Genomic DNA, 17,988 nt, shown 5'->3' on the forward strand with positions numbered 1-17,988 from the left:
TAAAAGATTATAAAGTTAAATGAAAAGAAAATCAATCTTAAAAACTTCTTTTAATTTTTTGTTTGTGAATCACTATATCGGTAATTTAAAAATAAATAAAGAACAAAAAAAAAAAAAAAATGATTGTCAATTCACAAAATCAGCGAAATTCAGTGAAATGTTAATTCAAGTGTTCTAAAAATTGTATCCCGAAAATAAAAAAGTTGTTTTTCCAATTTATCATTCTTTTCAAGGATCAAAGACCAAATTCTTTTCATATTCACAAAATAAATTGGTTGTTGGGAATTTCTATAAAATTTAATTCTCCAAAAGTTAATTAAAAAATTCCCTGAATTGAAAAGTGTAAACATTGAAATTTATATTAATAATACCAATAGAATATTAGAAATCTATTATATAAGTAGATAGATTAGTTTCCAAAACATTCAAAAAAAATAATTTCTCTTTCAAATTAATAAATACATTAAATTATTTATATTAATAAGGTTTGTAAAAATAATAATCGAACAAAATTTTCTATTTTTTTTAATTAACTAATACAATTAAGATAAAAAATGAATATTGTCAAATCTGTTTCCTTAATGTTGGTCGTATTGTTCTTGTTGGCTGTGGTCAATGCTGCCCCATGTTGTGAGAAATGTAATGAAGATGATTGGAGATGTACATCTAATTGTATAGATTGTAATAGACCAACTACCTTTATGACTATCCCACCTTGGCCTGAGCCCACCCCATTCCCATCAACCACTGGAAAGCCAACTACAACAACAACTACTACTCCATCAACCGCTCCACCAACTTCTACTCCATCAACCGCTCCACCAACTTCTACTCCATCAACCGCTCCACCAACTTCTACTCCAACCACTACATCCACAACTACCAAGTAATCTAATCCTTTTTTACAATTGTATATAACTTACAATCCATATTTCAATAAAGTAGTACTTTGTTCTTAATATCAACAAAAAAAAAAAAGATATATCTTATATAATAAAAATATATTAAAATATTTTATTAAAAATAAAACCTTGTCTTGCAAGAGTGTTCGACATGAATAGAGGAGGCAAAATTTCGTTGAACTCCTTTGGTGTACACGCCTTTGCGAGGAATGGATGCTCCATGAGCTGTGTGGTTGTCGCTCTCTTTGATGGATCAACCTGTAGACATGAACGTAGAAAATCGAGTACCTCATCGGACCAATCGGGATGATCTTCTTTTGTAAAGACCATGCCTTCGATGGCCACTTTGATCATTGCCTTGAGTCGCGAATTGCTGTTTGGCAGCTTTCGGTTGATCATCTCTGCAATGCAGACACCGAAACTCCAGATATCCGCTGGAAGAGAGTGTGGGTTTCCGTGGAGTTGTTCTGGTGGCATCCAGAAGGGCGATCCACACATGTGAATATCTTCTTTTTCGTGTGAGAAATCGATGGCCAGTCCAAAGTCAATCAGTTTAATCTCACCTTTCATACTGATCATAATGTTTGAGCTCTTCAAATCACGATGACAAAGTTGGTTCGAGTGTAGAAAATGAATGCCTTTGAGTATCTCACGTGCAATATAAGCGATACGCGCTTCACAAAAGTTGAAATTGTTGGTGGCCTCACGAAGTGAGCCACCCTCCAAGAATTCCATGATCATCCAAAGCTCGTCGCCACGCTGAAAAGCGCCCAAATACTTTACGATATTGGGGTGTTGACAGAATCGCATGAATCCGATCTCATTGAGATTCATTCTAATCTGCTTTGGTGTTACATGCTGCATCTTTTTCAGTGCAACCACCTGTTTGTCGTCTGCGCAATGAGGAATCTTGTTTTTCGCTGCGAAAACCGAGCCAAAACCACCTCTTGCCTCGAAATCTAAATTCTTATATTGATTCTTTGGGTCGCCTTCATTGAGGAGTGTAGCAACGGCAATCTCCCATTCCTCGGGAAACTTGTAGAAAACACCGGGTGCTACAAATATTCGGTTGGAATCGATTCGCTTCTTTCGCTCAGGATATATAAAGGAGAGCGATGGCCCTGAGCCTGTGTTTGTATTTACAATGGCACCGTGTTGTTGTTGTGGTTGGTTGGTTGGTTGGTTTGGCCGTAGCAGTGAATCGGTGTGTGTTGGCTTGCTGATGGCAGAGCCACTGCAATGACTGCCAACCATGTTTGACTTGTCGTCCTCCTCGTCCGACGATTGATTCGAGGAGTTGTAGATCGATGAAGCCGGCTTTGGCGAGTTGCCTCCGCTACCATTGCCACCGCCGCTGCCAGCGGTAGAGATGATCACCGATGGAATCTCTTCTTTGATTTCATCCTTGATTTGGGCGATCTGCTCGCCTTGTTCGATGTATTTATAATAGACCAAGTCTTTCTTTCTGAGAAAATTGATAATGTGTACGACCACCTGGAAGTTGTTGTCGATCAGCTCTTGATCGATGTGCGTCTGTCTGACCCATTTACGATCGAATTTCTGCAGTCCTTTATAGTTGTTGATGCAAATTACCGATGGAGCTGTTACATCGTCGTCGACATCACTCACTGAATCCTTTTTATGCAGTGGTGTAGGGCTTGTACTATTTGTTCTTGGTTTTGATGGTGTTGAAGATTTCTATTTGTAAATATTTAAATTAATTAACAAAACAACATTCAAAAATATCTTTTTAATAATTATACATACATTTCGGACGACCACTTTTTGGTCCATCAATTCTTCGTCGTCATTTATCAAAGTTTTATTTTTCTTTGATTTCTTCTTTATTAACAATTTAGATAATAATTTCATTTTCTAAAATTGATTAAAAAAAATATATATTTTAATTATAATTATATATAAATATTATTTAACATAAATATTAAAAGATTAAGAATATTATTAAAAATGAGATCTTTGGTTGGTATTACAAATTAATTTTTTTAAAAAAAATTATATATAGTTTTACAAAAGTTATTAACAAGTTATTATTTTATTGTTATTGGTTTTAATAGTAATAAAAATAAGTGACTGTTGACAGAGATTTAAAGAGGATGGTGTGGTGTTATAAATAAAAATAAAGATGGTTCATCGATGATAGACAAAAAAAAAAGAGAGAATGAATTATAACTCTAAATGTTTGATTTGTTTTTTAGGTTGAAGTTGATCAATTTGCTTTGCTTTGTTTTGTTTTGTATGAACGTAATTGTGGTATCGCGATGTAAGGATTGATTATTTAAATAAATAAAATAAAATCTAAGTAAAGTTGATTGTTTGATGATTGACAACAAAAAGGAAGGAAGTACAATGTTGAAATCTTCCCTGTAATGTTTGGAATATATAAATTGAATTCCTGATTTGAGTAATGTAATAATACCCTCAAAAACAACAACAACAACAACAACAACAACAACAACAACAATTCAATTAAATATTTTCTTGTTTTGTTTTATGTTTTGTTATGCTTTGCACTATTGTATGTATGACTGACTGACTATCTATCTATCTGTCTGATGTCTGTTGGTTATGCTGTAATGTTTGATGATGTTGATGATGGTGAATGGAGATGGAATGATTGGTTTGATTTGATGTTGTTTTTTTTTTAATGAACGAACAACAACAATAACAACAAGTAGAAAATTTAAATAATGTATATTTCTGTGTAATAAAATATAAAAAAGGTATAATTTCAAAACAAATACAAATAATTGAAATATATAAAAACAAACAACAACAACAACAACAGGTAACACATACACACATTGACATTGACATCTTTCATTATTATTTTTTATTTGTTATTAATAAAACATGCCTAAATAACCTATAGCTGGAGATATCTTATCTCATCTCATACATTTTTGATGAAGTTAACATCCTAGTTAACCACAGCCACCACCAAACAAACACACACAACACAACGACACACCAAAAATAATATGATGACAAAAATACTTTAATATACATGTATATTTATAAATATTATTTTACAATATTGCTGATGATGTCTGGTAGGTCGTTTACTGATAATAAACTAAACAAAGCAAAACAAAACAAAAACACTACTATTCTATTTTAATTCAAGAAAAAACGGGAGAAAAAAGAGATAAACACACAGACACAGAAACCAACACACAAATAAACACACATAAATACATTAACACATACAACCACTACTACTACTACTACCACCACACAAATCACAGTAGAATCACAGAGATTCTTTTAAAAGAGAATAGGAGGAGGTGTTTCTTTCAGGAAAGGAAATTATCATTATTAAAAGGTTGTGTGTGTGATGCTTTTGTTAGTGAATCGATATCGATTAATACAGAAACTAAACTGCATTTTCAACTAAAAACAAAAAGTTATTAAAGTACAACTAAAAACAACTAAATCGAAATGCAATTGATATAAAGAGGGAATAAAACTTTAAAAATAGTTTGAATTTTCTCTTTAATTAAAAGAATAAATTTAAAATGACTTTTTTGTTTTAATCACAATATTAATGATTATTACCATTTCTGATATCCAATGCTTTTTTGTTTCTTTTGTTTATTGTTATTGTTATCTTATTGTAATAATAATCGTTATGATCTAAAATCTAAGTCATATGTATGTAAAAATATGAAATTTAACATATAGTAATAATACAATATTGTTAACTATCTTTTCTCTCTCTTATTTCTGTCAACTTCGTTTTGTTTAATAAATAATAAGTAAATAAATAGTTTTCGATTTGATTTGAGGAGTTAACTTTAAAAACCCCTCTTGAGGATAATAAACCAAAAAAAATACCCAATAGATATTGTTGATCATAATGAGATTTGGGGTTTTGTTTGAAAAAAACATCAACTCTTCTCCGAAAAAACATTTTTAAGATTTTTTTGATTGATTTGCTGAAATATAACAAAAATGAGAAATGTCTTTTTTTGACTCTGTTTCAATTACCATTTTCAAAAACAAGATCGATAATTTATTTATGAATTTTTTAAATATTCATAATTAAATTTTATTGATTTATCAAAAAAAAAAAAAACTTTAAATCTTAATTTCTATTCTTGAACTATTTATTATTCTATTTATATATATAAATAATTCTTTTTTTTTTATTTTTTAATTTGCTAATACAACATTCAATTATTTATTTTTTAAATATTTTTTTATGTTTGATTTATTTTTTTTTGACAGTCTTATCAGTTTATTTGACAAATTGATTTTGGGTTGTGAAAGAGTGATGTATTAATTCTAATTTGTAAAATATTTCTTTTCACACATATGTATTATCATCATCAGCATCATCAATTTTATTTTCAATTCAATTTACATAAAAAAAAAAGAGACAGATGTGGTTGTAGAAGATTACTAGTATTGGTATTTATAATAGTACATAGTCTGGATGGTGTATATGCTTTTTGAAATATAAAAAAAATTAGAATTTGGTTAAAGTAAATATATTTTAATAAAAACAAAAAGAATTTTGATATCAAAATTAAATCGTATGAGATAGTAGTGCTAGAGATAGATAATACAAAAAGAGAGTTGATTGATTTTTTTCAATTCATAAATACAGTCATTTTATTGAACAATATCATATCTATTTCTGAATTGATTTATCTGATTTGATAGTCATATTAATAAACAAGTGAGTTTTTTTTTGTTTTTTGTTTTAATCAATGCAATCAATACCTGCATATCATTTATCTGTTTAAATATTTGAAGTGAATTTTTTGGGAGTTACTTTTGTGGGTGAGATAAATAGATGTAGTGATTTATTAGTTTTTGATTTGATGAAATATATTCAAAGATTTATTTTTTTGTAATTTAATTATTTGTATTAAATTTGATTATATAAATATCTTGTGTTGTCAAACAATTTCTTTTTAATGGTTAATTAAAGAATAATATAAAAATACAGAAATTAAATTAAATATAAACTTTATTTAATTAAATATCAATAATGTTTTTTTTTGCAATAATATTTTTAATTGTTTTTTTTATTTTAGAAAAAACATACATGTTGATTATTTTTTGGGTAGTTTTAAAAGTTTGTTTGAATTTTGAAGTTGAATTAATTATTGTGATTGAGTAGCCCAGTTTCCAGCCACTTCTTGAATTGGAGTGTGTTGTTTCTTTGCACTCTTTTTAAAGGTGAATAGACTCTGTTTCTTTTTCATCTTTTTAAAGTCATAGGAATCCATTGCTGGAGAAGCTGTAGTTGGCGAAGATATACTGTAGTTTGGCATGGGTGACATTGGTGAGTTGGTTGGTGAAGAAGTTGCGGAGGCGCCGCTTCTGGTGCTCGGACTTTCCATCATCGACATCATCGAGGGTGATGAGGTGTTGGCTTTCTTGTAGTTGAGTGGGCTCGATGTTGGCGAAGAACGGAATCCCCAGCTTGTCTTGGAGCGTTGTGGTGCTTCACGTGGCGCCTTCAGGGCTTCGATCTGCTGTTGGAACATGAATGCTTTCTCTGACATCTCGCGCTCCAATCGCTGAATGTTGAGATCACGCTCGTCAAGCGCGTTCTCCATCAGCTTCATCTGTGAGCGCAATCTATTGATTTTCTGGCGTTCCTCAGTCATCACCTTGTCTTTGGATTTCTTTTGTGACTTTTTCTTCTGTCCTTCGTAGTCGATGTGAGCATCGTCTTCATCCCATTGGAGATGTAGTAACAGTTCGTCACGTTCATTCAATATTTTTCGAGTGGATTGCAATTCACTCTTAATATATTCCAACTCCTTCTCGAGGTATTTATTCTTTTCTGCTAAAGCGTCGCCATCCATTGGCACTTGTGCTTTAGGAAGTGTGATTGGTGTTTCCATCATTGTAGTCATTTAATTGATTATTATTGAGGTAGGATGATTGAGATTATTATCTTCTAAAGATTAATTATTAAAATTAGCAATTCAATTCAATTCAATTGAATAGTTAGAAATTTTGAAAACAAATATTATTATTATTTCAAAAATAACAATTTTGGAATGAAATGATATTATTGTACAAAAGAGATTTGAAACCAACTACCAAAAATAAATTAAATATTTGGATATTGATTGTTGATGTCAATTTGATTGTATTATTACTAATTTATTATTACTATAAATATTTTATAGATATTTAGTTTAGAGGTAATGATGATTATTTTATTGATGATGCGGATGATGTTAAATATTTATAATACAATTGATTGTGTTGTTGGTGAATTGTTTGTTTATTAATAGATAGATATAAAACTAGCTTGTTAAGATATTTAATATTTAGTTTAATAATAAATAAATGAATAATAATATTTAAAAAAGGGAGATTATCAAATCTTTGTTCGCCAAGGTTTTATGGATAGATTGTTTTAAAACTGAAATTTTAACAATTGATTATTGAGCAGTCACTTTAATTAATAATAACAACAACAGCAATATTGTTATTTCAATTGTATATACAATTGATAGATTATGTAAAGAAATTACAAAAACAATGCAACGTTGGTGATAAAAATTTGAAATTATTTTAATACAGCACACACTTGCAAAAGAATAGAATAGATATATTATCGTTTATCTCTCGACTATTACTAATTCTTTACTTATTAAGGTCGGATATTTATAAGTTAGAGAGAGGGAGACAATCAATTATCAATTAAATCCAGTGTGGAGTTGAGAGTGTGATGGCGTTGGTGCTGGTGTGCAGTGGAATTTTAAAAGTGACAATAGATAAGTGATTATGATTATTATTATGATGATGATGATGATTATTAAAGTAATTAACTATAGAATACATAAAAATAGATAACAACAACAAAAAAACAAATAAATAAATAAATAAATAAATAAATATATCTAAAGTAATAGAGGAAGGAGATGGCAATATAATAATAACTTTTCAAATTGATGATGGATTTTTTTTTTTTTTATTGTTGGTTTGGTTGATGAGCTGAATAATCACATACTGTCCGCTGTTATTATTTGAAATCTTTGGAATGATTGTTTGTTTGTTTGATTGTATAGGTAGGGAAGTTTGTTAAAGTGTAGAGTATATATTTAAGTTTCCCCTCTATATCTATTTGTTATCAACAATTATCAATCAAACACTTATTTACCTTTTTATTATTTGCTGATTTGTTTTGTATTATATTATATTATATTGTTTTTTTTTCTTTAAAGCACTAACACCATGGTGTATTTATTTAAAGTTTATTTGGTGTTAATTGTTTATATATATATTGATTAGTTATAAAACAACAACAACAAAACAACAACAACACCAGAACAACAAAGATAACTTTTAGATTTTAAAAGGATACCAACCTAATGGTTGTAGTCATAGTATGTTTCAGATAATTAATGAATGAAATTAAATATGAATGAAAACAATACTATTTATAATATTATTTAACTGAGTACAATAATGATAATAATAATAAATATTTAAATAATCAAAAAAGATATGCAATTCATACAATGCTAACTGTGTTTGTTTGTTTTGTTTGTTGGTATTTAATTATTTTTGAAGAATAACTCCAATAGCACCAGTTACCTGAATTTCGACCTCTTGACAATAAAAAGAGTGAGAGTGAGAGATAGAGAAAAAGGATAAATATTTGATGTTGTTGTTGCTGTTATTTACTCGTGTCAAACACTATCGATCAATCAATAAGTACTATTGTTTTATGATAATTCTAAACAAAAGTTATAAATATACTTTATTTATGCTAATCAAAAACAACACACACTTGCATGACATATTAAAAATATATATATATATTTCCCCCACTTCAAACAAGTGGGTTTTTTCTCAACAGGTGGTACTGATACATTGTATGTTTTTATTTTTTTAATAATTATGTGTGTGTGTTTGTATGTATGTGTGAATGATATGTGTGAACTAAAACAACACTGAAATAAAAATTATTTTTTTGTGGTGTCTTTTGTTGTGTGTTTTAATAATTATTTAAGTTTTGCATCGATGAGTGATTGTTTGATTGATTGATTGATTGGAGTGCACAATATGAAGAGGTATATGCATATGCTTGGGTTCACCTTTTTATTTTAGTCTTTGAAATAATTATTTAGGTCACTTTATTTTTTTCAAATAATTTTTAATATAGTGAAAAGATTAATTTTGTATAAAATTAGAATGAACACATTTTTGGGGCAACTCAGAGTACTCTATTATTTAAAACCGATTAGTAAGGCAAACCACCTCACTGAAATATTATTTTAAAGTGGAGGGTACTTTATGAGCTGTAGGTTGTTCAATAGCAAAAGTAATCGTTTGTTTATCTTGTTAACAAAATTAATTAAAAATAATAATAAAGAGAAATTAAGGAAATAGTTTATCGATTGACTATTTTTGATGGATCGATTATCTAATCAATAGTCTCCATACTGCTAAAATGATCACAATGATCATAGTCTATAACAAAAATTATAAAATAATTCGGAAAATAAATATGCCCGATATAACATTTATTTCTATATTTATAAATAGAATTTATTTGACCATTGAACAAAATGTACTAACAATACATAAATTTATGTAAAGTTATATTTTATAATAATAAATGAAGTCTACACTATTTTTTAAAATTATATTATTATTTAGGAAATTTTCCTAAATTCCAAGTACTTACAATCTAAAAATATATATTTATTTGAATATTATTTAAAAGGGGAGGAGGGTAGAAAAATGTTGAAAAAGGAATCTAAAATACTAATATTTATTTATATACTCTTATAATTTTTTATTTGAAAAGAAAAATAGTCTTTGTTCGTAACCATAAGACAGTTGAAATGGAATAGATGATTGTTATATTTTCAATATTGCTGGAATTGATGGAATTGATTGTTGTTGTATATATTGATTAAAAAATATTTATAAATTAAGAATTACAAAACAAACAAAAATATTGAGAATTAGATGTTAAATAAAAAAAAAAAGTAAAGTAAGTTGTGTGTGTGGTATGATATTGATCATTAGAGTGGTAGGTATATAATTTTTTCGACAAAAATAGTAACTACATATATATATAAATATGATCATATCATTTTTAATTATATTTAACACATATAACTCATATATGTATATTAAATTTTTACTCAATACGATAACACACTAGATGACTATCAGAGCAGATAAGGATAAAAATAAATTTAATATGTATTAGATTTAATAAATTGATTTGATTGGATTTTAGTTTGGTGGTTATCGAAAGTAATCAGAATTGTGAATTGTAAAAGGTAATATATTTTATTGATATCCTATTACTTTAGAAATTATATACGCATATACAAAGTGAATGGATGGCCGAAATATATTTGTTTGATTTGTTATTTTATTATTGTGCTGTTATTTATTGTTATTGCCTCCGCGAGGTATTAACAATAGTCAATCATTTTAATTACAATATTAAATAGATATTTACTTATTTCGATCTTCCAACTTGTATTATTATTATTACATTCGATCATCAAGCAAACACAAGTGTGTTAGAAATGGTATTCTTTGTTTTGGTACTACCCTCAAATACCTATTGTATCCTATTGGGTGGATATCTATCCAAAACAACTGTTGAACGTTGAACAAAATAAATAAATAACTTTTCACCTTTTCTTTCCACTTTAAGTTAAATTTTAAAACTAAAAATACAATTTTAATTAAATACAATCAATATTGTTGTATATTGTATCGTATTGTATAAAAAGATCTTTTTCGTATTTGTTAAAATAACCTTTATCCTCTCTTATTCTAGCTACTTTAATCATATTTGAAATCATAAAATAAACACTACTTTTACCTTTTATTTCTCTTTCAACTGGTCAATTAAACCGCGAATTAACGAAACACTAGTAATACAATTGTGCTATTGTATCATATCTACTACCATTGTATTCTTAAAGTTGTTGTGTTATTGTTATTGTTTATTTATTCTTATTATTGTCATGATATCATTTTTGAATTGTATTCGTTGTCATCCATATTTTTTATATAAAAATATAATTATAAGCTATGATGTAGATAGATCAATGATGATCTTAGATTGTAATTTTAATAAAATCATGAAATTAAAATTAAAATTTTTAAAAATATAAAAAAAAACAAAAATATTTCAATTTTATCACCTTATATACTAAAGAATATAGATATATTTTAATACCTGTATTCCTAGGTTTAAGAACACCGTCAAAGAGATAATGATTTTCATTGAATTTTTATTGGTCGTTTGAATCAAAAACCACCCATATATTTCATTAAATATTAATTTTTATTTGAAACACTTCATTTTTTTGCACAATAAATGAATATATCATAAAAAAAAAAAAAAAAAATATCAAAACACACAGTTCATTAACAATCAATTATCTATCTTTTTTTTCAAACATTATATTATACTTTTTTAATGAAAAATATCATTTATCAACACATTATATATTATTATTATTTATTGTAAAATCATAATTAAAATATTATTTATTTGATAGAATAGATAGATATCATAACAAGACAAAATCAAGATAGAAATATAAAGATAGTATTTAAATGTGACTGTTTTTTTTTTTTTAAATAATAATAAGAAGTTTAAAAAATAATAGTTAGTTAGTATTTATTTATTTATTTAATAGTTAGTTTAGTTTGTTGTTTATATTTTGTTAGATTCATCAAAATAATATCATTTGAAATATGTATAAGCTATTTGTGACGAATGATAGTTTGATTCTGAGAAAAGAAACACTACACGACAATGCATTGGCAATCAACAGAATCGATTCATCGTCAATGAGAATCATATCGAAATCAGAGGCAATGAACAGCACTCTCCGAGAAGCTCCTCGTTCATTTCACTGTTGTCTTGGAATATTTCGTGCTGATAGAGGTATGTTTTAATAAAGTTTATTTTTTATAACTTCAAGTTGTTGATTAATATTAATATATAATATTTCTAAATCCTGGATTTTCAAAAAAAAAAAAAAACAACAAACAAACAAACAATTTTTATTTATAATGATAATTACTCTTACTATTATTATGATAATTATAATTATAGAATCATATTTGGTTGTGGTTGAAGATGCAAGTATTGTTGGAACTATCAATCTTCCGGGATCGACAGAGCAGAATATCATTATGAAAATTAACAAGACCGACTTTATTAGTTTTTCGAGTGGACGTGGTGTGTCACCGATCGACACCGAAGAGCGTCCATACACACAGGTGATGAACTTGCTCAACACCGGTTACTTCTACTGGGTGAAATGGCCAATGAATCACTACTACGATATTACCCGAACTTTCCAAGACCAGGTGTGCGACCCGCGCTCCGATCTGCCCTTCTGGGATCGTATGGACAAGCGTTTCTACTGGAACAAATACCTACAGAAAGATTTCATTGCCTATCGGCTACTCGATTGGTGTTTCCCTATCATTCAGGGATACGTTTATCACACGGTACTCGGTGATATCGGTGGTCGTGCCACCGACTACACCATGGTGTCGCGACGATCTCGTTTCCGCGCGGGAACGCGTTTCAACACGCGTGGTGTCGACGACGATGGAAACGTCGCCAACTTTGTCGAAACCGAACAGATTGTCAATCTAAAGAACTTTGGCACGCTGTCGTTCCTGCAGCTGCGTGGATCGGTTCCGGTGTTCTGGAATCAATCGGCGCCGCAATTCAATGATTTCAAGGTGAATCTTTCGAATCTAAGCAAGATCGGTAAGATCTCCAAGAAGAAGATCACAGTGCTTCGTTCGACGGAATCAACAACGCCAGCTTTCCAATCGCATTTCAAAGAGATGCTTTCAAAGTATGGAACGGTGGTCGTTGTCAATCTCCTGTCAAAAGCGAAACAGGGCGAAGCGGATCTGGTCAAGGCGTACGAGGAACAAGTTGGAATTCTACATGCCGACACCGTCCAGTATATCGCATTCGATTTGAACGAGCAGGTAAAAGGCAACAAGATGGATTCACTCGATCGAATCATCGACCAGATTGACACTTCCAAAAAAGTAGGATACTTCTTTGTCACCAATCAACGTGTGGTGACACATCGCCAACTCGGAACGATCCGTACCAATTGCAAAGATTGTTTGGACAGAACAAACATCGTTCAGTCAAGAGTTGGTTGGCGCATGTTGGAACATCATTTGAAACATCTCAACATTCTGCAGCAACATCAGATACTGGAATCCTACACCTACATTTCACAGCAGTTGAAAACTATATGGGCAGACAATGGCGATGCTCTCTCGATGCAATACGCAGGCAGTGGATCGTTAAAGTCGACTTTGACACGTGAGGGCGACTATGGATTGATGGGAATGTTGGCCGACGGCAAAAAGACAGCACTTCGTTTCTATGTCAATAATTTCAAAGACACGGGAAGACAAGATGTTCTCGATCAACTGCTCGGTCTCAACCAAAAAAACACCAGTCCTACTCATCAACAGGGACACGACGATCGTATTAGAAAGCAGGTGCAAGAGCGTCAGGAAGAATACTCCAAGAAGGAATATCGTAATATTTTCATTGGCACCTACAATGTCGGTGGAGTTCCATCGAACCAATTTCAGCTCGACGAATGGCTGGCGCCACCTGCACCCTATCAAAGTCCGGACATGTACATCCTCGGAATCCAAGAGGTCGTCGAACTCACAGCTCAACAGATCATCGCAACCAACAGTCAGATAAAACAATGGGAAGATTCAATCAAGCGATCTCTAGAGAACATCAATCCCAAAGTCAAATATGTTCAGTTGCAATCGAATCAACTCGTTGGATTGATGATGTGTATTTATGTGCGCGAGGAACTGGTTCATCTCATCAGAGAGGTGCAAGCACAGATTATCAAGGTTGGACTACAAGGACTGGCAGGAAACAAAGGTGGAATCGGTGTGCGTCTGATGTTCTGCGACACCTCCTTCACATTTGTGACTGCTCATTTTGCCGCTGGTCACGGCAATGTCGAGGACCGTATCTCTGACTACCACGACATCAACAACCAGGCGAGATTCGGTCGTCAGAATCAATACACCATCTCCGACTCTGACTACTCCTTCTGGTTCGGCGACTTTAACTTTAGAATCAACAAGGACGACGATGAAATCAAGCGAATGATTCGAAAAGGCGATTTTGCTGCGCTGTACGACGATGACCAGCTCAAACAGAATCTCGAATCCAAGCGGGTGTTTGCCGGCTATCGTGAGGAGCAAATCACATTTGCACCGACCTATAAATACGATTTCAACTCGACGCAGTACGATACCAGTCCGAAGCAACGTGCTCCGGCATGGACAGACCGTGTGCTCTGGCGAAATAAGCAGGCACACGACGTGCGTCCGCTGCACTACAGTCGCAAAGAGATACTTACATCCGATCATCGTCCAGTGAGAATCTACTTCCAGCTACAGGTTCTCAAGGTTGACAAAGACAAGGAGAGACAGCTCCGTCATCAGCTCTACGAGGAGACACTCACCAGCAGCAGCACATCTAGCTCGAGCAGCACCAGCTCCAAAGACGGCGCCAACATGACAAGAAGCATGGTCACGCAACCAACGGCCAGAGTTCAACAACCGCCAGCTATTATCACCACCCAATCTGCACCGACCCTAAATGCTCCCACCCGACAAGCTCGACCAAACAGTGTAGGAGGACGTCCACTTCCAACCATTCCAACAGCAGCTAACAACAACCAACAACAACAAGAGATACTCCAAGAGATGTCACAGAAAAGAAGATTTACAGGTGGATCGGAATCATTACCTAAAATGAATAGTCAGAATGGTAGTAATAATAACTATAACATTGGTAGTAATGGTAGTAATAATAATCATTCACTTATGGATACACCTGTTAATCTTCATAAAGCAAATGACCATCCAACATTGGAACCGTCGCGCACACCTTCACCATATTCACATATCCAACAACAATCGAGCTACAATTCCTCACCCTATTCAAATTCACCAGGGAACAACAATCAACTCCAACAACATCTACAAAACATCTAATACATCTGATCATATTTCAGATGACATGTTTGCACAGATACAATTGTTTCCAGAGGCACCCGTTACCAACCACAGTACCACGCCATCACCACCACCACAACATCAACAACAACCGCAACAACAACCGCAACAACAACCGCAACAACAACCGCAACAACAACAACAACAACAACAACAACAACAGTTTATACAACAACAACAACAACAACAATATCTTCAATATCAACAACAACAACAATCTACAAATTTTCAGCCAATCATAACTCAACAACAATATCAACAACAACCGCAACAACAACAACAACAATATTATCCACCTATGGAACTGTTAAATCCAGTCCCCAATCCTACTATATTTATTCCACCCCAACAACAGTACTATCAACAACCACCCTATCAACAACAGTATCCCCCAGCATTAGATCCGAGAAATATCAATCCAAATTTGAATGTTCAACAACAGATGATGTTTGTGCAACAACCACAAGCTCAATACCCAGGGTCCATTTATAACAATTCGCAACAACCAAACAACCCAAATCATCATTCATTAATTTAATTTGATTTTTTTTTTTGTTTAAAAAAACAACAATAAATCTGCCCAGGTTGTTTTGCAAAAAAACCCAATAAAACAACTTAAAACAAAAAAATAAACAAAATTTTTCTTTTTTTTCGAAAATCGACAACAACATCATGACAACAAAAACGACGGATGGGGGTTGATCTAGAACTTCAAAGAAAAATCAATTTAAAAATATATGATAATAAAAATCGCAAAATTAGAAAATTATTGTCAAAATTCGAAAAATTATTATGTTTTCTTTTTTGACAACAATGAAATTTGGTGTTGATGCTTTATTTAAAATACATTGGAAGAATAGTAATTTTTGTTGTACTATTTTTTTTTAAATTTTTTGATGGTGATGTTCACAATGGGTAGAGTACCTCCTCATTTCATCTGAGTTATTCAGTCGAGGATTATACCTTGTACACCAATCAAACCAGGTTAATTTCTAAAATTCTTTAATTTTATATTTGAATTTAAATTGCCCAATTTTACCAATTTTAGTCTATGTTTGCCGGAGGGTGTTTGTATAAAATTCAATATCAGACATATAACATTTTCATTAGATTTATAAATATCAAGTTTAAACAACAAACAACAACCAAACCAATATCAAACAAAAAATAAATATAGGATGTCTTTATTTTATTAATTAATCATTATTATATATATTATCATTATTTATTAAATCATTATTTTTTTATTTTTTTTAATCTTTAAAACTTTGTATTTCTAACTAATTAACAATACTACATTTCAAATTACAAATAAATATATACATATTATATTTTTAATTATATATATTTAATATCTTTAGTTTATTATATTATCATTTTATAATAAGGAAGTAAAAAAAAATAAAGAAATAGAAGTAGTTAAAACATCCAACAACATTCTTCTTTCTCTTTCTTTTTCACGCAAAACCAAATACCATCCACAATCTTGTTTTTTCTGGGTAGGGTTGGGATATTTATTAAATCAAAAAAGTAAGTAGATTATCTTTTTGGAATTCTAGAACTGTGTGATTATTTGTGGATCTTATTTCTTCGTCGTAAAACCTTGGTTTGACCTTGTGGATTGATTTTTTTTTGTGATTTATAACTTACAGTCTATTTGTAAAAATAACATTTCCATTTATATGTTGTTGGCACGACCTATCATGATTTTTCATTCAATCCCAAAGTGTTTCAACATTGTTCTTGGTTGATCTTTTGTTTTTATTTTTATTTTTCCACCAAAAATTTCCATTGTTCTGTTCCAAACACAATAATCAACTTTGACATCTTAAATATATTCAAAGGATGCTATCAACATTTTGTTTTTATGATAATATTCTATTGGAATGGGAACAAGTGATATGAATAACTATGTTTACTTTTCAGCAAAGCCCTAGTTCCACCATTCCAAAAAAAAAACTAAAAAATTAAAAAATTTAAAAAAAAAATAAATGTTTTTATTAAAGTTCGTCATATAACCATGATCAGCAATTCATCACTATTTTGTTTGACACTTTCCTTTTGACACCACAACAGTAAAAAAAAAAATAATCAAAAACTAAAACCATCAAAAATTCCAAAAAAAAAATAAAAAAACAAACAACAACACCTCTATAAATCTTTATTGCAGTTCCTTTTGATTTTTTTTTCATGCGACCTCTCCTTGGGTGTGCCCAACTTGGGAAGAGTTGTTAGCAAGTCGATTTTGTTTTTTTTTGATTTTGGCTATTGTTAATCAATCACAATATTTATGGTTGTTTCACCTGAAATTTAATGGAAGAAGGAAATCGTTCCACTGCTTCAGCTTGTACTCATTCAAATTCTCACTGAATTCACAGCAAGCAGAGTAACAACAACAATTTGTGGTTGTTGTATTGTTTTTGTCTATTTTCTAATTATATATTTTGAATAATTTTTTTTTTTTTTTTTTTTAAACGACTTCACAACAACACAGCAACAACCAACAACAACAAAAAAACAACAACAACAACAACTGTTGTCTCATTTCCATTCTTCATATAATTTTGATAGGTTCTCTTATTTTCTTAACTTGAAATAGGAAATAGTATAAGAATAAAGACACATATAGTCAGCAGGGTTAAAACCCTATCACACACACACTCACCAAACTTGTCAGCATACAACAAACATACCCAACACCACTCCGTCCAACATTTCTTACTCTATTTCATATTCATTATTTATTTGATCACGCCACCACTTTTACTAAAAAAAAAAAAAATAACACAAAAAAAAGAAAATAAAAAAAAACCATACATAACACATATAAACACAATTTGATCAACAAAAAAAAAACCGATAATTTCTGGAATATCACTGTCCACTTCATTAATTAGGTGTTTGTCCACATACCAGATACCTATCATCAAACCAGTTTAAATTATCTTTCCACGGGTACCACCCCCACCCACCCACTCACCACCTCCACCACCAATTTAAATAT

General features: G+C 30.8%; 4 protein-coding genes across 4 annotated transcripts; 2 read left to right on the forward strand and 2 right to left on the reverse strand.

Moving 5' to 3' along the window:
• Positions 1 to 554: 554 nt before the first annotated feature.
• On the forward strand, positions 555 to 890 carry PPL_02038 (uncharacterized protein; the record flags this gene model as incomplete). Its single annotated transcript, XM_020573035.1, has 1 exon — positions 555 to 890. One exon carries the CDS (start codon positions 555 to 557, stop codon positions 888 to 890), a length of 336 nt encoding a protein of 111 aa, XP_020437152.1.
• A 114-nt stretch (positions 891 to 1,004) lies between these two features.
• mkcD (STE family serine/threonine-protein kinase) lies at positions 1,005 to 3,737 on the reverse strand (the record flags this gene model as incomplete). Its single annotated transcript, XM_020573036.1, has 3 exons — positions 1,005 to 2,600; positions 2,670 to 2,777; positions 3,720 to 3,737. 3 exons carry the CDS (start codon positions 3,735 to 3,737, stop codon positions 1,005 to 1,007), a joined length of 1,722 nt encoding a protein of 573 aa, XP_020437153.1.
• Positions 3,738 to 6,034: 2,297 nt separating this feature from the next.
• On the reverse strand, positions 6,035 to 6,796 carry PPL_02040 (uncharacterized protein; the record flags this gene model as incomplete). Its single annotated transcript, XM_020573037.1, has 1 exon — positions 6,035 to 6,796. The coding sequence occupies one exon, from the start codon at positions 6,794 to 6,796 to the stop codon at positions 6,035 to 6,037; it is 762 nt and encodes a 253-aa protein (XP_020437154.1).
• A 4,840-nt stretch (positions 6,797 to 11,636) lies between these two features.
• On the forward strand, positions 11,637 to 16,889 carry Dd5P3 (inositol 5-phosphatase; the record flags this gene model as incomplete). The annotated part of the gene is made up of 7 exons (XM_020573038.1): positions 11,637 to 11,829; positions 12,001 to 12,899; positions 13,068 to 13,573; positions 13,657 to 13,743; positions 14,036 to 14,819; positions 14,923 to 15,431; positions 16,829 to 16,889. The coding sequence occupies 7 exons, from the start codon at positions 11,637 to 11,639 to the stop codon at positions 16,887 to 16,889; spliced, it is 3,039 nt and encodes a 1,012-aa protein (XP_020437155.1).
• Positions 16,890 to 17,988: the final 1,099 nt, after the last annotated feature.

This window comes from Heterostelium album (assembly GCF_000004825.1).
Source record: "Heterostelium album PN500 unplaced genomic scaffold PPL_scaffold2, whole genome shotgun sequence".
NCBI lineage: Eukaryota > Evosea > Eumycetozoa > Acytosteliales > Acytosteliaceae > Heterostelium > Heterostelium album.